At 37.7% G+C, this 22731-nt stretch overlaps 9 protein-coding genes across 9 annotated transcripts; 6 read left to right on the plus strand and 3 right to left on the minus strand.

Annotated features, from left to right (window-relative positions):
* Positions 1-44: 44 nt before the first annotated feature.
* Positions 45-1629, minus strand: KQ657_003602 (uncharacterized protein; the record flags this gene model as incomplete). Its single annotated transcript, XM_043194305.1, has 2 exons — positions 45-1315; positions 1626-1629. The coding sequence occupies 2 exons, from the start codon at positions 1627-1629 to the stop codon at positions 45-47; spliced, it is 1275 nt and encodes a 424-aa protein (XP_043046844.1).
* Positions 1630-2335: 706 nt separating this feature from the next.
* CYB5 (Cyb5p) lies at positions 2336-2704 on the plus strand (the record flags this gene model as incomplete). The annotated part of the gene is made up of 1 exon (XM_043194306.1): positions 2336-2704. The coding sequence occupies one exon, from the start codon at positions 2336-2338 to the stop codon at positions 2702-2704; it is 369 nt and encodes a 122-aa protein (XP_043046845.1).
* A 992-nt stretch (positions 2705-3696) lies between these two features.
* Positions 3697-4809, plus strand: KQ657_003604 (putative nitronate monooxygenase; the record flags this gene model as incomplete). The annotated part of the gene is made up of 1 exon (XM_043194307.1): positions 3697-4809. The coding sequence occupies one exon, from the start codon at positions 3697-3699 to the stop codon at positions 4807-4809; it is 1113 nt and encodes a 370-aa protein (XP_043046846.1).
* A 1967-nt stretch (positions 4810-6776) lies between these two features.
* Positions 6777-9362, plus strand: KQ657_003605 (uncharacterized protein; the record flags this gene model as incomplete). Its single annotated transcript, XM_043194308.1, has 1 exon — positions 6777-9362. The coding sequence occupies one exon, from the start codon at positions 6777-6779 to the stop codon at positions 9360-9362; it is 2586 nt and encodes an 861-aa protein (XP_043046847.1).
* Positions 9363-9724: 362 nt separating this feature from the next.
* Positions 9725-11470, plus strand: HIS7 (imidazoleglycerol-phosphate synthase; the record flags this gene model as incomplete). The annotated part of the gene is made up of 1 exon (XM_043194309.1): positions 9725-11470. The coding sequence occupies one exon, from the start codon at positions 9725-9727 to the stop codon at positions 11468-11470; it is 1746 nt and encodes a 581-aa protein (XP_043046848.1).
* A 398-nt stretch (positions 11471-11868) lies between these two features.
* PLC1 (phosphatidylinositol phospholipase C) lies at positions 11869-14648 on the plus strand (the record flags this gene model as incomplete). The annotated part of the gene is made up of 2 exons (XM_043194310.1): positions 11869-11893; positions 12031-14648. 2 exons carry the CDS (start codon positions 11869-11871, stop codon positions 14646-14648), a joined length of 2643 nt encoding a protein of 880 aa, XP_043046849.1.
* Positions 14649-15113: 465 nt separating this feature from the next.
* On the plus strand, positions 15114-16466 carry ENP1 (snoRNA-binding rRNA-processing protein; the record flags this gene model as incomplete). The annotated part of the gene is made up of 1 exon (XM_043194311.1): positions 15114-16466. One exon carries the CDS (start codon positions 15114-15116, stop codon positions 16464-16466), a length of 1353 nt encoding a protein of 450 aa, XP_043046850.1.
* A 125-nt stretch (positions 16467-16591) lies between these two features.
* Positions 16592-18376, minus strand: ERC1 (uncharacterized protein; the record flags this gene model as incomplete). Its single annotated transcript, XM_043194312.1, has 1 exon — positions 16592-18376. The coding sequence occupies one exon, from the start codon at positions 18374-18376 to the stop codon at positions 16592-16594; it is 1785 nt and encodes a 594-aa protein (XP_043046851.1).
* A 402-nt stretch (positions 18377-18778) lies between these two features.
* RQCD1 (CCR4-NOT core subunit) lies at positions 18779-20671 on the minus strand (the record flags this gene model as incomplete). The annotated part of the gene is made up of 4 exons (XM_043194313.1): positions 18779-19934; positions 20230-20312; positions 20474-20487; positions 20639-20671. Coding segments are annotated over 4 exons (1286 nt in total), but the record flags the coding sequence as incomplete, so codon positions are not given.
* Positions 20672-22731: the final 2060 nt, after the last annotated feature.

A 22731-nucleotide genomic window follows, 5' to 3' on the forward strand; every position in this document is an offset into this window, starting at 1 on the left:
ATCTCATACTAGACTGAATAAAATATAGTAATACCAGACAAAGCTCATCTTATAAGGTGAATGGTCATCTCTATGATAAACAAAGCAAAACCTATTTGGAATGCCCCAAATATTGACAAGGCGCTAGAGGTTCCATTTGAAAATAAAATTTCATGAGTTCCATTGCCTTTGCCATTCGATCCAGTATTATAGTCAAATACTTGTGAACCTGGAGTTCCATACCCAACAGGTGAATTCCCGCCGATCCCGCATTCAATCTTTCCACCTCTCACAATGGAACGGATATCTGAGTGTGACCATCGATTACAGTCAAACAGGGAAACAAATGAACGGATTATAGCTGATCCCTTAACAAGCTTCAATGAGGGAAACTTTGCTTCCTTGATGTTCCCTGCCAACTCCAAGGCCCCCCCAATCATTGTTAGACGCGGTAAGAAATTAATCTTATCTAATCGAGTATTATTCATAATCATAAGCCCGCCACCTACTTCTTTGAGCTCAGGAATATCAACATTTGCAAGGCCATCATTCTTAAGCAAAGATAAAGTTCCACCAACTTTTGAAAGGAAGGGAACTTTCAACAGCTTCAAGTTGTTTTGAATAATAGACATAGAATTACTGACTATCTGTAAGTTAGCCAAGTCAACTTGGGAAACATCATGAATAGTCAAGTTGTTAGCCTTAACTAATTTAGGCAAACTTAAAGACAATTCTCTTGAGTTAGCAGCAATGTGCAACTTCTCCTTAATATTAACAACATTGCACTTTATTGAATCCAAAAACCTGTTGTTGTTGATATCTAGAATATCCAAGTCCTCAGAATTGAACCCAGCAAAGCCCATTAAACTGGTGTCACTGATAATAATAGTCGAAATATTTGAGACACCCGGAGAGATTTGGACGTTAGATAAAATAGGAAGTACTTGCCAATCCAAACCACTAACAGTTTGAAGACTGGGAGTCAGCACAAGTGACAATGAAGTTAATTGATGTAACTTGAAAGCCCCTGTGATCAGAAACAAATTTGGGGACTCTAAACGAACCAAATCTGGAGACTTCTCAACAACAATACTTCCATTTACTTGTTTTAACTTATCACCAAAACTAAGTAAGGGATGATTGAAGTCAGTCACAAGAATATCACCCTTTACCAATTCGCAGCCATCCAATTGATGGAGGTCAGCGGGATTCCTAATAACATATTGGCTCTTTGAGCACTCCAGAAAATGCTGATCACTGCTGCGGCCAACAGGAGGGACTGTTGATGCAGTTATTATTGGAAGCGACGAGGTCAGACTTGTTAAAACATCTGGCGCTTACAGTGTTAGTTAATGAACTTCCAAAAGAGCCGCTGTGATGCAAAAAAAGACATACTTGAACTTTCAATAACAGAAATTAAAAGAGAACATAATAATGATATCTTAAGTTTAGTTAAAATCATTATGGATTCCTTGTAGTAATTAATCCTTAATGGAGAAGGTAAGTATTATAGTAGGTATCCTATTGTGAGTTTTGTTTCGCTAATAATTGTTTTTTGCAGCCAAAGTGAACATTCGCACGACCTTTTAAATACGTACGTAAGTCGACACGTGACTCAAATTCTCAGCTAGCTTTCACGTGTGAACACATGTGAATGTGACCAAGCTTAAGCACAGGTGACTCAAGCTGAGGGGACGTAGTTCCACGTGAAACTTATGCTATAGAGGAGTAGGTACTCACAAAGTCTCCTCATTTTGCCATTAGCTTGAGGAATAAAACTCCCATTCTCATGCCAATTCTAGTTCAAAATTAATATGATGAATATTAAGCTTGTAACTGTCGTTTACAGATGTTCACACGGTAATATAGCAGGGTCTCAAGAACTAAGTTGGCATTATCAGGTCGGAGCTGTACCAATCCATTTGTTCGCTGACATCTAATATGTCTTCAATTGGATAAAATTTCCTTCAACAATATAGGAAAGTCGTGCGTGTACTTCTTGAATTGTCACATGACACTGTTTGATTCTGCTTCATATAGATATGTCTACGACCCTTAACTACGATAATATTACCAAAAGTATAATTTGGTAGAACTACTTCAGATTATACCACTATATAGTTGTACGCTTGTCTGCCTATTAGAGCATTTTTTAATCACTACATGAGAGACATTTGTGGGAGTTATACAGTGATCGCGGTGAGTAGAGAAATTGTTTTGTCCTGTCCAGAAACATTTTTTTTTTTTTGATACGGAGTCAGAAACAAATACAGTACATATAAATTTGATATATTCTTCCTTTCTTTCTACTTTCTTTCCACCTTTATATATCACCTACTCGGTATATTATTCCGCCATGTCAGAGTTAAAGTCATACACTTTTGAGGAAATTTCTAAGCACAACACCCACGATGATTTGTGGATTGTCTACAACGGTAAAGTCTATGATGTAGGTCAATACATCGATGAACACCCAGGTGGTGAAGAAGTCATATTAGATTGCGGTGGTCAAGATGCTACAGACGCATTCGAAGATATTGGACACAGCGAGGATGCTCACGAAATCTTGCAAGGTTTGTTGATTGGGACTTTAGAAGGTGGTGTTATTAAGGAAACCAAGAAGACTGCCACTGCTGATGCCACTGAATCAGGTGTTTCCACTCCTTTAATTGCTGTTGGTATCTTTTTGGCTGCTGCTGGTGTATACTTTGTCTTGAACAAGTAGGTTTAGGGTCTCACATAGAATGTAAAACTTGTTGCAATAACATTAATATAGTTTAATAGTAACAAATCAAAAATTAAACGAGATGAGGTGGCTTTATCCTAGAATAAATGTAATCGCAAACAAACTTGATCCTTCCCACGTAACAAGAGCACTGCTCCAATAACCGTAGACTCAAGTGAGATAGATCTTCAGAAGACGAGCCTTTGTGCATTACATTTTGATGATATCGCTCATTTATGCTTTGATCTTATCGCAGTAGATAAAAATGTTGAGTAAACGAGATCAGAAAATCGTGCTTAGTTACCAAATAGGGTAATAATTTCCAGACCACTTCATATGAAACGATTTTTAATCCCCTAGTTTAAAACAGAGACACAGGAGTTGTGTCATAACCACTTCATACACTTGAGCGTTTCTGACAGTTTTGTTTAGTACTTGACTTGAACCTAAAGAATATTTTCGTTAGTCGGCGTTGTTCCAATTAAAGGTTCTCCTCACCATATTACAAAACCAAATGCTAGTAATAAGCCTGGCCTAAACCCTACAATCACATATGCATCCAACTTATTGGTTGTGCTCACAGTGTAACCTTCAGAGGGTAAGTTGATTTATAAAGCAAAGATGACTCCAGTGGGAGTCCATGTAGTCTTATTTACATAAGTCACTTGACCTACCTTAAGACCGAGGAATTTCACTGACAAGGCCATACCTCGTAAAATGAGCAAAACCCGTGGATAATTTTCTTTCCTTCTCCCCACTATTTATTGTTTTTAGTTGTTGTCGTCATGGGGTGGCCCAATAAGGTTATATCTCCGACCAAAATTCCCTTCTAATGAGCCATTCACGAAATGTGGAGGACATCCTAATTGAAAAGTGTGTCTTCAAGTTTACCACAATACCTTGTAATTAGTAGTGTTCTTTTCTAAAGCTTGTGATCTCGTATTTGAAGAAAGTAAAAATACATATCTTTGCCCCCAACTTGCTAGCCAACAATGAGTCTTTTCACCAAGAGTACAGGATGTGGATTCCCATTAATCCAGGCCCCAATGGCTGGTGTCTCAACTATCAAGTTAGCAAGTGCAGTTACCAATGCAGGTGGGATAGGATCTATTCCTCTAGGAGCCATTGATTATACGTCTTCCAAAGGGATTGACCAAACGAAGTCACTTTTGAGCGAATTTGATTCATTAACTGAGGGCTCCAGATTAGTTAACCTTAATTTTTTTGCACATGAACCTCAAGTTGAACCTAATCCGACTCAGTTGGAGAATTGGCGAAAATTATATGCCAAATATAATCCAGATGTGCAGGCCCCTTTAGCTAACAGCAATATAAGTATAAAGGAAATTGAACAGAATCACCCCGAACAGTTTGGTAAATTATGGTGTGAGATAGAAGCATTTGGACCAAAGATTGTCAGTTTCCATTTCGGATATCCAAGTCTTAAATCCATAGATCAATTGAAGAAGTCTGGAATTCTTGTGTTCGTTACTGCAACTAACATCGAAGAAGCAACAGAGGTGAGTGATTTTGCTGATGGAATTGTATTACAAGGCTACGAGGCAGGTGGGCATCGTGGAACATGGCTTTCCACAGAGGCAAAATTGGATGAGGGACTCTCCACCATGGTTTTGGTGCAACAGGCCCGCAAGATTCTTGGATCCAAAACACTTCTTATTGCGTCTGGTGGGATTATCGATAAATCAGCAGTCAAATTCTTTTTGGTTGACCTAGGTGCTGATGCTGTTCAATGTGGAACAGCATTTATTCTAACACATGAATGTGAAACATCTCCCTCAAGCCAATGGCTTTGGAATAGTATTACACTGAAAGAGAGTTTGGGTACTGTTATGACAGATTTAATTCTGGGTAAAAGAGCGAGAGCAGTTAAAACTGAATTTCTTTCTGATTTGATCCATCGTCATGATATTGCAAACACCTTACCAGATTATGGCTATAGATATAAACTATACAAAGATTTTCTAGGAGCAAACGCATCACTGAAATCTGAATATGGCTTCTTTCTTGCAGGTCAAAACTACAAGTTATTGACAGAAAGACTTTCAGCAAAGGAGAGATTAGAAAGTCTCATGAGACTTGAGTAATGACTTTAGTTAGCAACCCCCCCATGGAAAAATAAGCCTTTGTTATAGCGCCAAGCACCTCCATTCTTATGCTTCTGTTTTAGCGCTTCACAGGCCCTTTCATAGGCCCTATTGTAAGTCTCTTGATCAACGTTAGTTCCAGCGTGGTACTCTTGATTAGAGTTAATGTTGTGTGCTTTATTAGTATTTTCGTGGTACACTTGATTCACTTGAAATTGGTACTTTTCCTTATTTCCTCGAACATAAATCCAATACGTAATGGCAATTACAGGGAACAATAGGAAAACAAGAAAATATAGCCAATTGGAGCCTTTCATGTATTTTATTATGACTTTTGAATGAGATGCTGGTAATAATTGTGTTTCTAGTAAGTAGCCAAGAGCGGTTTTGAATATTATCGAGAATATTAGTATGGGAATTTGATGCTAATTTATAGAGTCTATTTAAAGTTGCTGTGCTGTATGTAACTGGGTTTAAGAACGGCTACTCCATAACATTTTTCACTCTGTACTGTCGTTGAACCAGTTGCTATTACAACTAGAAGCAACAGATTTGAATATTGCACATTTTTTTATCTATCGAAGCACTTCATATTGAACCCAAAGACGCAGTAGGGAATGATCAAGCATAAATGTGACTTCATCAGTACAGATATAATATGTGGATTAAGTGCAGGCCAAAATGTAAGACGTCATATGCTTTTGGTGATTTGGAAAAGAGGGCAGTGAAGTCAAAATGTCTCTGATAAGAGGTGATGCCTGCCACGAATTAGTGTAAAGGTTTTGCCGTGTATTCATAAAGTTTCTGAGATCTGTTGTAGGTATTTCTGCTCGATTATTGCAACTGTCATATACATCTTTTGTTCTAAATTTGCAGCTACAGTAAAGCAGGAGGTGTGACAAAAAATTATACACAGCACAGAAAATGTTCAATGATGTTCGTATCCAACACAACTGAAATGATACAATAACCGTAAAGGCCCAAGCAAGTTTGACTTGATCCTAATCCACATTAATAGTACGATTCTAAAGTGTGTTGTCGCCTAAAAATGACAGAGTCTGAGTGACCTAAGCCTTGATGTATTTTGTGCATCATTTGTGACACATATTTTGTGCATCATTTGTGTTGAAAGCTTACTTTAAAGCTTGTCTTCAGAAGTGCTTTAGTTATCATTGTTTTTTTTTTAAAAGTTATGACATATCTCCTGGTTAAGGGTAATGTATAAGTGAGTAATTGCTAAGGCTAGTTAATTCTTCAACATGGTATTTCAAAGATCTTACTCCTTATTGGGCTACACATAGAAACTCTCGAAGACATAGGTCATGGTAGCGCGTGGTACTTCACGAAAGCCTTAGTCCAAATAAAAGAGAGTATAATATTTCAATTGAAAGCAGAAATATTACACTTTCGTTTACAGAAAGCCATCTGTTATACAGTTTTTAGGGTGTGCTCTCTGCATAGCCGTGTATTAACAATAATTTCAGTGGTGAAACGGAAGGATTTTAAAAGTAGAAACAAACAGGACATAATGTGGGGACTTTTATTTTTTACTCTGCAGTGCATAATTTTTTTTGGTTTGGGTTTAATTGGATCCTTATCTTTCGACATCAATTGGGCCCCCACACACAATGCAACGCTCGACGCATACAAATGCACCGATTCACCTCATTTAGCCGTTCTATTCTCTTATTCGACTATCCTTGTAATAAGCGAGAAATCTAAATTGAAAATACCTGGCCATATAGTGAAGGTGCATTATCATTTTCGTTCCACTATGGGGCGTATATTCGGCCTTCGTTTGTGAACCAGGAGATGTTTTGTTTGTGATACTGTTTTTGCGACCCTCTTTTAAATTTTCTATGTGAGAGCACATACTGTTCACCCTTGACTTCGCTCTTAAGCTTTCTTTATTCCATAGCACTCGTATATATTCATTAGATCAATCAAGTCACAGAGTCTTGGTAACAATGTCGTATTTCATTGTTCCAGCAGTGCTGTACCAGACTCAACAGAAACTAAAACAGTCCAAAGATGCCAAAAAGAAGAAGTCAGGATCTTCATCGTCATCCTCTTCGTCAAGCTCAGATAAAAAGCATAGACATCATAGGCAACATAGAGCTGGTAGTATTGGAAGTGGGTCTCCAGCCACGACACCAGGCTCTACATCATCCTCTACACCAGTCTCTGAAACTGGACCCGGGTTCCTATCCCACTCGGTTCGCTCTCGTTCAACTGAAAATTATGATGGTCAATCGCTCCACTCAGGGTTGCATCTCACACGTATAAAGGAGACGGCAGACGTATCGGAAACTCATTCAATGAACACAAATAATACATCTGTTACGGATCTCGAGACGTTACACAACGATGCTGAAAGTGATAACTATTCATTTAAGTATCACTCGGACCTGATCTCTCTGCATCCGGTGTCACAACCAGATGGAAATCTGAAATTGATTTCACCACCATATGTCAGTGCTGTTGGAGTTCCCATTTTCAATGTCATAACAGATCTTTCAGTTTTGAACCACGAGGGTTATGGATCCTACTTTTATGCTCCTTCATATCAGACCCTCATATACGAACATTATCTTAGCTTTATGTCAGATGTGAGACCTTCCGATCCTATTACATTTGCTGGTATCCGTTTGCAAAATATATGTAATGCTATTGAAAGATTGGCCCAAAGTAACAGTAACCAACTTAAAGAAGATCTGGCTTGTGTCATACCCAACAACAAGAATGAAATAGCTAAGAATTTTGCAGAAGATCAATTAGCTGACAACAATGACGATGACGAAGAAGGGGAAGACACTAAAAGTAATCGAAGTTTACCAGAATCGAATACAAATCTGTGTATGGATCAAATATCTCCTTCTCCATCAATTACCAAAGCGCAAAATAAAACTGTGGATCTCGGCCGGTCCGGGCCCACAACATTCTTGGGAAGAGCGACAGCCCAAATACAAGGTTCAAGATTACAAGCACCTTCGATCGACATGCGATACCATCTTCGGGAACAAGACGTTATTAAGGAATTTGATACCATCCGTGTGGGGATCGAAGTTCAAGACCCTGAACTTCGTATGGAGCTTGACAAATTGACGTTTAAGCTCCTTCAGATGAAGCAATTTATACGAACATATATCTGCAATTTATTTTGTGAGAACACTTTTCCAAGTGAAGGATGTCTTGTGGCCAATTTTGTCAATTACATACGCTATTTGCTTTACTTGCCTGTTCTCGAAGTAGAGCAATATAAGCAATTGAATGAAGTGGAACTAGCACATTATGCTAATCGGCGAATCCTCAGTTCATTTGTAGGGAATACGAAGTTGAGAGGTAAGCTGCAAGGTATACCATTAACAGAAGACTTCATAGACTTTTCACCTTCCAACACCAATACGTCAACATGCAACTTCGAAAATATTCTAGAATCACCAGAGAACATGGAATATCTACTTCATGCAGTGAAGAGATCAGCGAATGATTTTGTCAAACTTGAGACTTACCACTTATCGCTTCTCACTAAATTTAACAATAATTCGTTGACTGATATAAGGATTTTAACTAAAATGTTTGATAAGTTTGTGAGATTCAAGCAATTGCAACAGCAATCTTCAAATAAGGGAGGTGTTCATACTACCCCAAGTTTTGTTTCGTCCTCGAATATTTCCACCACTTCATCATCAAGCATCCCAACCTTATCTTCACAAGTTCGAGTTCTTAATTTCAACAAATTGTTTAGCTCCCAATATGGTTGGTATATGGCATTGAGGATGCCATTTGCGAATATTTATGAGCACAACACCAATTTTCAACATCAGGAAAAGATTAATGGGGCATATGCAGTGTACAACATTGAACAAGAACAGACATCGAAAGTATCATTGCAATCTTTGGATCTGGGTAGTACTCTTCTTCAAGCTAACTTCTACAAGAAACTTCAAGAGATTAATAGTCACAGCCTTTGGCTCAGTTATCGCTTGATGACCAATGAACAATTTGTTCTGCTCTCGCGAGAGTCACAACGTCAAAATTCTAACATACCTGCTAATTTTCAGTATTATTGTGGTACGTTGGCTCAACTAGGAGCAAATTCGTTTGATTTGATTCATTCTCGTGATTTACAATTTCAGGTGACTAGTAACAACATGAAAACAATTATTCGTGAGTTTTACAGAATTCTTAAACCCGAGGGGGTACTCGAATGTCCTGTTATTCAATACTGTTCTAAGACAGATAAGCTGCAATTTTTCAATATATGGGATTACTTGGGAATTGAGCTTGATCTCAACTACAAGATTATACCTAACTATGTGGAAGTGTTAACTAGTGAATTAGTGGAGGTTTTTGGTTCAGAGTATGTGAAAATTGGAGTAGCTCCACTCAATACAAAGAACGAGATGAACATGTATTTATTGAAACATGCGGCATTACAGGCTTATGAAGCAAGCGGTCAATTGAGTGCATTCTGTGCCAGTCAACGCGATTTCGATGATGTTGAGGGTTCTCATGTCTTGGTGAGCATCCAGGCAACGAAAAAGGTTTAAATGGAAGAAAATAAGACGTTAGATAGTTTCTAATTTAAGTAGTATTTTTTAATTGAAGATTATGGGACCTACGGTGAAGCCAGATTTGATTTAGTACTAGTTATCGAATAGGTTACAGAGAAAAAATTGAGACTCATTTTTGGTCTCTGACTCATGCGAAAATTTTCGAAGTGATTTCTTATCACACATATAAATATGTAAGCACAAGTTGCTAGTTTCTTCAGTCTCACGGTCAGTTGGAAGTATTCATTGGAAATACTTTAAACGAAGTATTGATTGGGTTCCAAGTTATAGACGGACCAATTGCATTCAACTGAATTCTCGCGTCATTGAAGTACTTTTGGATCAAGGCGTATTGCATCATGACTAAAACTATTCACATTATCGACGTTGAAAGTGGGAACTTGCAATCGTTGGCCAATGCCATTAAACGCATTGGGGACTATAGCATCTCATACATCCGCTCAGGAACAGAGTTACAGCAGAAATTACCTGAAATCTCAAAGTTGATCTTCCCTGGTGTAGGTAACTATGGTCACTTTGTTCATGAGGTATTTGCTCGTGGGCTCAGTGAACCCATTAAAGAATATATTGCCAGTGGTAAACCAGTTATTGGGATTTGTGTGGGTTTACAAGCATTTTTCCAGACATCAGAAGAGTCTCCTGAAGTTGAAGGCTTTGGTTTAATTCCCTTGAAGTTAAGTAAGTTCAACTCCCACGATCCTTTGTTCAAATGCGAGGGAATCTCAAAATCAGTTCCTCACATTGGCTGGAACACAATAATCTCAACTAAGGAAAACACCTCGCAATTGCTCTATGGCATGAATCCCGCCAACAAGTATTATTTTGTTCATTCATATGCTGCCATTGTGTCTGATGAAGATATAAAGAAGGCCGAAGCTGAAGGCTGGAAATTACAGCTCGCAAAATATGGTTCTGAACGCTTTGTCGCGGCCATCTCCAAAGGCAACATCTTTGCTACACAATTCCATCCCGAGAAATCTGGGTTTGCTGGATTGAAGGTTATCAAAAGCTTCCTTGAAGATGAGAAATTAATCACACCCTCTGCCTCAACCCTGGTGAACAAGGATCCCGGTATCGAAACTACCGCCACTGGTTTAAGTAGAAGAATTATTGCCTGTTTGGACGTGCGATCCAACGAGAACGGCGACTTGGTGGTTACCAAAGGAGATCAATATAACGTGAAGGAAGCTAGCAATGACGGTGGAGAGGAAAAAGTCCGTAACTTGGGTAAACCCGTGGAGTTGGCTACCCGTTATTTCACCCAAGGTGCAGATGAAGTGACCTTTTTAAATATCACCTCCTTCCGTAACTCTCCCTTGAAGGACTTGCCAATGTTGCAAGTATTAAAGAAGGCTGCAGAAACTGTTTTCGTACCCTTGACTGTTGGTGGTGGTATTAAAGACATGGTTGACCCTGAAACTGGTGCATTAGTACCAGCAGTCAAAGTTGCCGACTTATATTTCCGTTCCGGAGCTGATAAAGTCAGTATTGGTTCTGATGCTGTCACTATAGCAGAACAATACTATGCCAATGGTAAGAAATCCACTGGTAAGAGCTCGATTGAGACCATCTCATCTACTTTTGGTGCTCAGGCAGTTGTCATTAGTGTTGATCCGAAGAGAAAGTACGTCAGTTCACCTTCAGAAACTGTGATGAGTGTGATTGAAATAACTGATCCTACAAAGTACGGTCCCAACGGTGAGAAATACTGCTATTACCAATGTACATCACAAGGAGGAAGAAAGACTCACGAGTTGGGGGCTTTAGAATTGTGTGTTGCCTGCGAGGCTTTGGGTGCTGGTGAGATTCTCTTGAATTCCATTGATCATGACGGTTCAAACAAGGGATACAACCTTGAATTATTGAGACAAATCAAGACCAAGACCTCAATCCCGGTTATCGCAAGTTCTGGTGCGGGTAACCCTAGCCATTTCCAAGAGGTGTTTGAAATGGACTGTGGAGTTGATGCTGCCTTGGGGGCTGGGTTGTTCCACAGAGGTGAATACACTGTCAACGATATTAAGAAATATCTTCAAGACAATGCACACATGGACGTTAGATATGAGATAAATGCCGATATTTGATTAGATGGTTATGATATATGTCAGAACTAATATACACAAACTCCCTTAAGTAATTTCTACTAGGACTCACTTCGGGGTCGTATCTCCCCCCTCAAACCCCACATACGTTGGTGTTAGGGTGTATTCGTATATTGTGCACGTGCCTCGCTTATTCCGAGGGTCACCGGCATATAAACCTGTGACTTCATCTTGCTTCTCGTTTCCCCTTCAAAGTAAATGATTTACGCCTACAAGGTGACCATTTGTTATAACTCACAAGCACATAAAAATTGGCCAGATATCTGCAATATAAGGTGGATTGGCTGGGATGTCTTATGAAGCAAATTCCCCCGCGTTCAAACCTTTGGAAAGGGTCCACAGTAAGAGTGACCTTACACCCATTGATCCCCACACAATACATGTCGTACCCAGCAATGGACACAAGTCGACATCATCAGACGGAGGGTCCGATTCTGACCTTTCTAATTCGTCATCTTCACACTTGTCAAGGGGTTTGAAACTGTTGTTTAGACATTTGAATTTACATCGAAGCCCCCCTCAACTACAACTGCCCTTATCAGATCGGGAAGCTCCATTACCCAAACAAAATGTTTTCCGATATAGATCCAATTCCTCTAAGAGGGATAGTGTGGCTAGCGAGGTTTCAGGAGAGTCGCCGTTTGGTGCTCAGAGATCAACACTGCAGCTGGAAGAAGAAAGTATGTTTGAGTTAGATCCCTTGTTAGACTCTCAATTGACTCATTACAAGATTCCTCAAGTTATGGTAAACGATGGTCTTCCATTCACCAAGGTTTCCCATAAGAGCAGGAAACAGATTTGGCTTCGGGTTGATGCATCTGATTTTCGATTTCTGTACTTAAAGTCTGAAAATACTTCATTGGCTTCCATAAACTCAAACGGGAATGCTGGTAGGGGTGGCAAGATCAAAAGTTTTGGGGTGGAAGATATCAAAGCAATTGCATCCGATAGATCGGCTTCCAACTTTAGAGAAGAACTTTGCATCTCCAAGGAAGCAGCTGAAAGATGGTTAACTATAATCTATTACGATCACTCCAAACAGATACTTAAAACACTACATCTAATAGCCAATTCACCTCATGATCTACGAAAGCTATTGTCAGTTATAGAAAGCTTGATAACGTTGCGTTCAGTGTTGGCGAAGAAATTCTTTATTGACTTGAAGGACGTTAACACAGAAGTCTTGGTGGAAGATAGCCGAGAAAAGCGGAAATTTCTTACTTTTAATGATGTTATCAAGTACTCCAAAAGACTTAATATTAGTATATCGATCAATTACTTGAAGCAATTGTTCGATTCGGTTGCCAATGTGAAGGAAGATTCCAATGATGTCCCCGGTATAGACTTTGAAGAGTTCAAAACGTTTGTACAGATGTTAGTTAAAAGAGAAGCTGTCGAAGACTTACATAATACTCACACATCGTCATCTCAAGGGTTTAATTTTGACTCCTTCAAAGCATTTATTACTCAAGAGCAGAAAGAAGTCTTTTCAGAGAGAAAACTTGAATCAATATTCCGAAACTTTGCATTTGCTGAGGAGTTTGATACCAATTTGAGTTCAATAAATTGGACTCCTGAGTCTCTTAATAACTTTCTTTTATCCAAATATTCCTCCCCCTTCAAAGGCTTTCATGAAACACAAAAGTATTTTGACCACCCCTTGCATCACTACTTTATCTCCTCACTGCACAATACATACCTTATGGGAAGGCAGGTTGCTGGCGACTCTTCTATTGAAGGTTATGTTAGAACCCTTCAACGTGGTTGTAGATGTGTTGAGATTGATGTTTGGGACGGGGAATATTTGACCAATGATGGAGAAAAGGAAGAAGGACCTGTTGTTAGTCATGGTAGGACACTCACCACTACAATATCATTTATTAATGTCATCAAGACCATCAAAAGATATGCGTTCGTTACTTCTCCTTATCCTGTCATATTGAGTCTAGAACTACATTGTTCCTCGCTGAATCAATTGAAAATGGTGGAAATTCTTCAGAACGTACTAGGAGATGCCCTTGTTTCTAAATGCCTTGACACGTATCCAGAGTTACCTTCACCTGCTAGCTTAAAATACAAGGTTTTGGTCAAAGTGAAAAAGCTTAATAGTATTCTGGAGATTCAATTTGGTGATAGCGGTGGAAGCTCAACTACTTCAACATCTTTCAGTGAAGATAGTAACAGTAATAGCTCGGGGTTGAATAGAAAGTTCTCGTTGAAGCGGAAGAAAGCAGCAACTGTGATAGCAGAATTAAGTAACTTGGGGTGCTATTTACAGGGTACTAAATTTCGAAACTTTTCTCTCCCTGAATCAAAGACTTTCAATCATATCTTCTCATTTGGCGAGAAAGCTATTAACAAAATGTTGAAAGATCCAGAGAAATTAGCCTCTCTTGATAAACATAACCGTAAGTTTATGTCGAGAGTGTATCCATCTGGTTTGAGATTTAGTTCATCTAACTTTATCCCTCTTATTTACTGGAATCATGGCTGCCAGATGGTTGCTACAAACTGGCAAACATATGACTTGGGACAGCAGATTAACGAATCTATGTTTGACGCTTACGATAGAATGGGGTATGTATTGAAGCCTAATGAATTATTAAAGCCTGTGATGAAGAAGACACTCAGAAGAACGTCGTCACATCGCAAGACAAAGTTTTCAATTAATATCATCAGTGCTCATCAATTACCTAAATTATCAACTAATGAGAAGTCAACATTAGATAGTAATTGTCAAAATGAACATCAACCCGGTCACTACGAATGTGGTTCAATTGCAAGTCCTTCGGTCCAACTTGAGTTCTACGGCACAGACAAGTTAGAATGGGACAAGGATAGCAATTCCCAAAGTCGAACTGCAACTATTCAACAAAATGGGTTTAACCCGGTCTGGAATGAGGAGTTTAAAGGCACCTTTACAGCTTCACACAGTTTTGTATTCATTCGATTCATGATCAACTCTCTATCTCCCAATAAATCAGATGAATATCAGACAATTGGGTTATTTGTTCTGAAGTTTGATTCATTGAAACAAGGCTATCGGTATTTACCTATCTACGACTTATCTGGCGAAGAGTTTCTCTACTCCTCACTCTTTGTCAAAATTAAGTATGAGGATATTGAAGGTAAGATGGGGTTTCATGGGTTACATCGGTGAACTTCATACGAATATTGGAGAAGTCATTGATCAAAGAGAAAATTATCTCCCTATCTATTGTAATATAGGATGTCAAATAGTATAGCGTTCTGAATATATAGTATAAAGGCAATCTATTGAGGTATTCGAACAGTATTGACTTTTAATCCGTCGGAACATGTATCACGTGATCACTTTTTACAACCCATCGTTCAATATATAACCACCGATGGACTTATAAAAATAGCCTAATATATATAAAAATAATGAACTATTGATAAATCAAGACGCTCAAACGTATAGAATCATATTTACCATGTTACTTGACTAAGCATTAAGGTTTTAGTGGTTCATCTTATTGTGGTTTTAAGTATGGGGTTGTCTTTGTGACACTTTGAGCGTTACCTCATCTCATCGCAAATTTTAAGAGCTACGATGATTCCAAATAACCATCAGCTACAAAGTACATATACAAACAGCCGCAGCATGGGCAAGATCAGTGTTAGCGACTCCAGGAGCAAGCAGAGACATGATCCTTTGTACAAAGATCTTTCCACACAAGGAGGGAACTTACGGGAGACACCACGTCTAACCAAGCAAAAGAAAGAACAGCAAGATGAAGGGTTTTTGGATGCTACTACTTCTAGGAAGATCTTACAGCTTGCTAAAGAACAACAAGAAGAAATAGACGATGAAGATGAAACTGAAGGACCCAGTTTCTTGGAATCTTTCAAACAGCGCAGAGGCATGGAGGAAGATGATGAAGCTGAAGACTCAGGGGACGACTCCGAAGAAGAAGAGTACTCTGATTTTGAAGGCGAGGACTATTTTGAAGAGGAAGAAATTGAAGTGGACGAAAAGGACGCAGAATTGTTTAACAAATACTTGGGCGGAGGAAATGGCGGTACCATCAACTTGGCTGACAAAATTATGGCCAAAATACAAGAAAAGGAAATGATGAAAAACCAACCCCAAGAGAGACCACAAGATGCTGTCTTGTTACCTCCTAAAGTTATTGCTGCATATGAAAAGATTGGACAAATATTAGCATCGTACAAACACGGCAAGTTACCAAAGTTGTTTAAAGTTTTACCTAGTTTAAAGAATTGGGAAGACGTGTTGTTTGTCACCAACCCTGAACAATGGACCCCACACGCAGTTTATGAAGGTACCAAATTGTTTGTGTCTAACTTACAAGCTAACGAAGCTCAGAAATATGTGGAGAGTGTTCTTTTGGAAAAGTTTAGAGTGAGTATCGAAGACTCCGAAGATCATTCCCTTAACTACCATTTGTATAGAGCATTGAAGAAGAGTTTGTATAAACCAGGTGCTTTTTTCAAGGGATTTTTGTTCCCATTGGTGGACTCTGGATGCTCAGTCAGAGAAGCCACCATTGCTGCCAGTGTTTTGGCCAAGGCATCTGTGCCCGTATTGCATTCGAGTGTTGCATTATCACTGTTGTGTCAAAGAGACTTCAAACCTGCTACAACTGTTTTCATTAGAGTATTGATTGAAAAGAAATATGCATTGCCTTATCAAACCATCGACGAGTTGGTTTTCTATTTCATGCGTTTCAGAAGGGTCGAAGCCCAAGAAGAGTTAATGGACGTTGAAGGTGCACAAAAAGCAAATGAATTGCCTCCATTGCCTGTGGTTTGGCATAAGGCTTTCCTTTCATTTGCTCAAAGATATAAGAACGATATAACTGATGACCAAAGAGATTTTCTTTTGGAAACAGTCAGACAAAGATTCCATCATTTAATAGGACCTGAAATCAGGCGTGAGTTGCTTGCTGGTGTTCCAAGACTCCCCCCTGCTGCTAAAGACGTTTCAATGTAGATTATTTTAGGTTTTTCCTAAATAGATTGTGTATTAATTATTATACTCAAATTTTAATAAAATATTGTTTATATAGTGTCCAAAGCAAACTATAATAATAATAATAGCAATGAAAGTAATGTATATCAGGCAGTAACTTCAATAGAAGTTCTCTTTTTGGCATCTTCGACTAATTCGTCAAAGTCTGAGAAAATTGCAACATAGCTCTGTACACTTCCAATGATAGTCAATGCAACTGTACTACCAATCCATAATCCGTGCAACGAGCCCTTCCATGGCGAATAAAAGGAAAGGTAAATGGATAATGGCAAACCAACAATATAATAAGACAATAAATTAACAATTCCTCCTATTTTAGTTTGGCCTTGACCTCTCAAACAACCAGCTGAGTTAGCATTCATAGCATCAGATACTTGCATGAACGCAACTAACCACATAACACTGGTGACTGTTCTAATGACTCCTTCATCATCAGTGAACAAACGAGCGATTTGGTACTGGAAAATGTACAATGCGAAAAAGTTAACGAAGGAAATAACCAACCCAAATGAAAGTGAAACCCTGGTACATTTCTTTGCTGAGTAAGGAAGTTCAGCACCCAAGTAGTTGGCAATACGAGTAGAAGACGCAATCCCAATGGCAAATGGAACTTGATATGTTAATGAAGCCATTGTAGTACCAATAGATTGCGCAGCCAAAGCAGTAGTACCCAAGTAGGAAGCCATCAAAGTCAAAATCTCAAAAGCTAAAAATTCAGCTTCTAACATAATCAAACCTGGAACTGCCAAACCTGCCAATTTACCCCATCCACTAAATGCTTCCTTAACGTTTAATCCACCCCAACATCTCATGGGGTGGAATCCAGCGGGAGTATCTTCTGCCTTAATAGCATATTTTGTAGCTAATAATAACCCAACTGCCATAAGCCAATAGTTTATAGAAACAGCTAAAGGTGCACCTAAATAACCCCAGTGTTTCACTAATACAACATTCATAACCAAGTTAGCAGGGGCTGCAAATAGTAAAACATAGGTGGAAATATGATAAATACCTTGTGCTTGTAAGAATCTTTTACCACACTCAAAGAAAATATAACCAGGCATACCAAGAGTTAGAACATTCAAATAAACAGCCAGCAATTTGGCTGTTTCCTTATCCGGGACAATGAGACAGATAAGTTCGTAAGCAAAGAAAGCCCAAGTAAACAAAACTGGTATCATGATAGAGAAAATCAAAGCAGAACACTTTTGTAAATATATTCCAACCAAATTATATTTCTTAGCACCAAAGGCTTGAGGACACAAGGTATCCAATGCAGTTGCAATACCTTGAATGGTGGCATAACCGGTGATGTTTGCTGTCATGGCACCCATTGAAACAGCAGCTAACTCAGTGGCTCCCAAATGACCAACTGTAAACACACTGACAGTGGATAATGAATTTTGTAATAGAAATGTCATCACCAAGGGAATAGATGACTTGATCAATTGTGTTAATTCGCGTTTTGCTGTTGTGGAATCATGGATAGTTTTCGTCTTGATAGCTTCTTCGAAAGCTTCAGCAACAACATCGTCACTTGTAGATGAATCAAAAACCTTTCCGGCCGCATCCTTGAGAAGTTGTCTTTCTTCTTCGATTAATTCATGTTGTACCGTAGAACGACGTCTCTCAGCGTGTCCCAGACCAGGAACCGGTAAGTGTTCACCATAACTAGAGTCTGCGGAAACACCCAAGAGTGTCTGTGATTCTCCAGTGTTGCCTTCGTCTTCTTCAGCATACAGCGATTGACGATGTAAGAAATCTTGAGGGATGAACAAACCCCCTTTCCCTACAGAACCGTAGACAACAGAGGCTCTTCTCTGGGTGTTCGAATGCGTGAACTGGTGAGTTCTCTCATTTGTCGTAGACATTATATTGGCAACTGCTATTACGGCCGTGTATATGTCTTGAGGCTAATATAACAATTGTCAATTATTGTTTGAGTTCTCTATGAAATATTAAATACGGTACTATGATAAAGTGATAACAATGTATGTGGAAAAAACGCAATCATTGTAAATTTCTTTTTTGTGCAAAAACGGCTGCTTTACCGCCCAGGAGCTACCCAATTAGGATAATAACCAATGAACCCACCAATTGATCATTTGGGGTAAATATATCTTTAAATACATAAAGATACGTTATGCTACGATGCTTATAAATGTTGCATAATCGTGATCTATTAATTAAAAAATACACAGTATCTTACATATTCTACATATGCAAATGTAGAATGCTCTAAACAACACCTTCCTATATGTCTGCGGTTCTTCTCAAGGCTGCACCTCGTTGATGTTAGAAAGTAATTGGGCAAGACATCTTTTCGTTGCAGTATCATCCTGCAAAATTGCCAGGAATGTACCATCCCGCAATGGCTCGGGAAGAATACTACCTAAGGCCTTTCTGGCCTCCAAGTTATCAGATAACCGCATGTAGCATCTGACAATGTGCTTCAACAATCTACCAGAACTTGTTGAAGAAGAAATGGCACCTTGAGCACCCTGTGGCTGTTGCTGTTGTTGCTGAAGTGCAAGTTGCTCGATCATCTTCGCTAAAACAGATGCAACTGTGTGGAAACGTTCGTACGTGGTACAGATGTACAATAATCCTTGATCATCAAGTAGAATCTTCTGCAAAATAAAAATAGCAACAGTCTTCAGTAATTCTGACAGGATTTCCATGATATTAAGACATAAGGGAACAATTTCTGTTGATAACAAAAAATTGATTACCTCTGGAGTATCATTCTTCACCAAGGCACCAATCACCCCTAAACTTGTCAAACGCAAATACTCAAACAGCCTTTGTCTTGCAAAGGTAGACAAGAATGGATATAAATATAAAGGGAAGTTTGCACTAAGAAAGAGACCTCTCGTGTTGGCATTAGACGCAACACATTGTAGCAATGCTAATGCATTGCAGACTCTATTGGAAACGGAAGCGGTCAACACGGGAGGATTTAAGTATGGATAAACGCTTATTATTTCTTCAAGCAACACAGTCATCACCCCAAAAGAGTTCCAAAGAACAAGTGCAAGATCATCGTATTGCTCCCTTTTCTTTCCCAACTCTAAAAGAGCACGTTCTCTGTTGGTTCCATTTACTAACTCCGAGATCCATTGATATATTTGTTCATCACCTAAGGCTCTAGATCCGCCATCAACTATGGAACCTTGCAGTGCGTATAACAGAGTAGACTGCGTTTGCTGTACCTTTTGTGTATGTTGTTGTTGCTGCTGCTGTTGTGTTGGTAATGGTCCATTTACTGGTAAATTAGGATTCTTGTCTAAAGAACTTTGTTGTTGCCCTTGTATCGGAAGCCCGAGCGGCAACTGTCCTGTATTTTGGATACCACCACCCTGTTGTCCTGACATTCCTAAACCTGCCATAACACCACCAAACCTTGGCACGTTTGGATTAAACATATCACTCGTCACGTATCAACTGTTGTTGATTCGAGAAAACTCATGGTTATCCTTCGTTTTTTAAAGTGCGACTCACTGAAGAAAATCTAAATGATTATATGCACACCTCTATGAAACCAACATGGTTTTACAGCATTAATCTAATTATGATTATACTCCTTTTTTGCTAAAGATCAAATATTTCTACCCTTTTATGAAGCAGTAGCAATAAATGAAATAGAAATGTTTCACGAAAAGCAAAATTAAGGGATTTGAGGCAAACAAAATTCTAAAAAAAATGATTCCATCGAGGATCGAACTCGAGACCTTCTCTGGGTGAGAGAGACGTCATACCGCTAGACCATGGAACCCTTTTCTTCATGTTATTGTTCCAGTCCTTATACTAAAGTACTGTTCTTATTTAATCTTCTTAATCACGTGATTGTATTTTGAAGAAGTGATATGGATTCTTGGGGCTTAACACTGTGAGAAACACAGTAGTATATAATATGAATAGATGTTTGGCAGACTAAATCTCAACTAAGAGTATTTCTGGGTTGCTACATTTAGAGCACTAACTAGTACTAGTTATATAGTCCTTAGTGGTTTTCCCACGAATATATGGTATCCTTTAAAAAAATAAAGTGATTATACTTCAAAAAGAAAAGTGAAATAAGAATAAAAAAGCTAAAGCAAATAACATTGGTATAGCTAATCTTAATTCTTCACCATAAATTGTTGCTAACTTATCTTCACCGTTAGCTATAATATAACTATATATAGTTTTATATTTATGACCAATATATATTTATATACATATATTCTTGATCTGTTGAGAATAGTTTTATACCTGTAGGAACGAGAATTATCATTGTTACACTTCTGTAAAGAAAGCTCTAGAATCAATGTCTAAACCTTCAACATACATATGATGCTAAATTATAATATCTTAGATTAATATTTTTCTTATACTTATGATTTTGTTAAATACAAAGGATAAATCTAAAAAAAGATGTCTTGCCTCATGGGCAAGACATTTATTATTATTTTAAATGAATCATAAGTATCACCACGTCTAGTCTCTGAAGATCCCATAGTGTATAACATAACAACTTCACCAAATAAAGGTCTTTTATTATAAGTGGATACTCTATGTGATATAACACCAAAACAGGTATAATAATCATACATCAATTAACTTTATAACACCACATTGTTATGTAGGTGATTTCTCTTCTATATGACCCCCCTTTGGGGGTGTGACATTCCCTTTGCAGGGAATATTTATATAGGGAAAACAAAAACTTGATTATAATTATGCTGGGATTATATCTTATACTTTATTACTATAATAATGATGGTTATGATAAAATATATATATATATATATATATTTAATTTTATTAATACCTTCTATAGTTAAATGTATATATATTAAATATGCTTTTCTTATATATAAAAAATTTAAATATTTATATGATAATAAAGGATATTTATCTAAATAATTTATAACATTTTTAAATGAATTAAAAGATGTTGTTTCTAAATAGTACGTTATATTATAATTAAACCCTTCCGTAAGAGAGGATTATGGAGTAATATGTTTACGTGTACCTATATAACAACAGATAATAATCCATTCTTGTTAAGGATGGTTAATTCATCATAAGAAGTATTTATATTTTTTGATATTTTACTCATAGATAGAAATAATTTAATATTTTCTAATAAAATTATATCTTTTTGAGTTATTTGTAGTCTAGTTTCTTCTTTATTTCTATTAATAAGATTAATAATTTTATTTGTAATAAGCCAACAGCATCTATAAAACCTGCTAGTCAATGATTATTGAAATCATTTATATTATTTAATATAAATTTATTATATTTAGAACAAAATTTATTAACTCTATTATTTACTTAAAAACATCAAATATGCAGTCTCTGCACCCCATGAGAAACGTTTGTATGTGTGCCATACATCGCTGGTGGCTTGGATCTAATCTAAATGGTATTTTCCTTAAATTTATAAATAAGGCATTAGATAGTTTTGCACACAAATATACGGCATCTTTCAAAAAGAAATCCAGTTCAATAATGGTAAATCGTTGTATACAATTTGTTTAGTAAATAACTACAAATTTTCTGTCGTGGATTACCGAAATAGGTAAGGCATAATACCTTGAGATCATTTTAGCTAATGAAATAGAGATGGGTTTTAAGCTTAAAGAGCATTAGAGAAACGAAGGTGGATTACTCCAATAATCAATAATATTATGAACAAAATATTACCGTCGGATGGCTGGTGGCAGATTTGAGCTAGAGTTAGTGCTACAGGCTCATTCGTGCTAATTACCAGCGGAAGAGATCGGACTATATAAGCTGGTCCATAATAATGAAGAAAAAACAATCTATAAGTTAAATATGAAGTATCTTACATATTAATAATAAAAATGAATAACAGTACTTTGATTGATCTAATGTAGCATTTACCAGTATCCAGCTGAAAGGCTGACACTTACTCCCGTTGAAGTATTGTGTCAGAAGAATGCGGGATCGTGTATGACACAGTTATATAATCTGTTGGTTGCATACAAATAGTCCAGTTTACGAAATACTCAAAATATCCCAGATAGGTAAGTAGTGATGTTTTGAATATAACAAACCAGTTTAAGTCTGTTTTCAACATTGTTAATCCAAACTACGAAGTCACGTGTACCATAAATGGATCTAGAAATAGAGAAGTTTCCTATGCACAAGCAATCGCGACTGAGAACAAAGATAAATGGCTAACAGCCATAAATGCTGAAATGAAAGCTATCAT

Source organism: Scheffersomyces spartinae (genome assembly GCF_019049425.1).
Source record: "Scheffersomyces spartinae strain ARV_011 chromosome Unknown scaffold_36, whole genome shotgun sequence".
Taxonomy (NCBI): domain Eukaryota; kingdom Fungi; phylum Ascomycota; class Pichiomycetes; order Serinales; family Debaryomycetaceae; genus Lizanozyma; species Lizanozyma spartinae.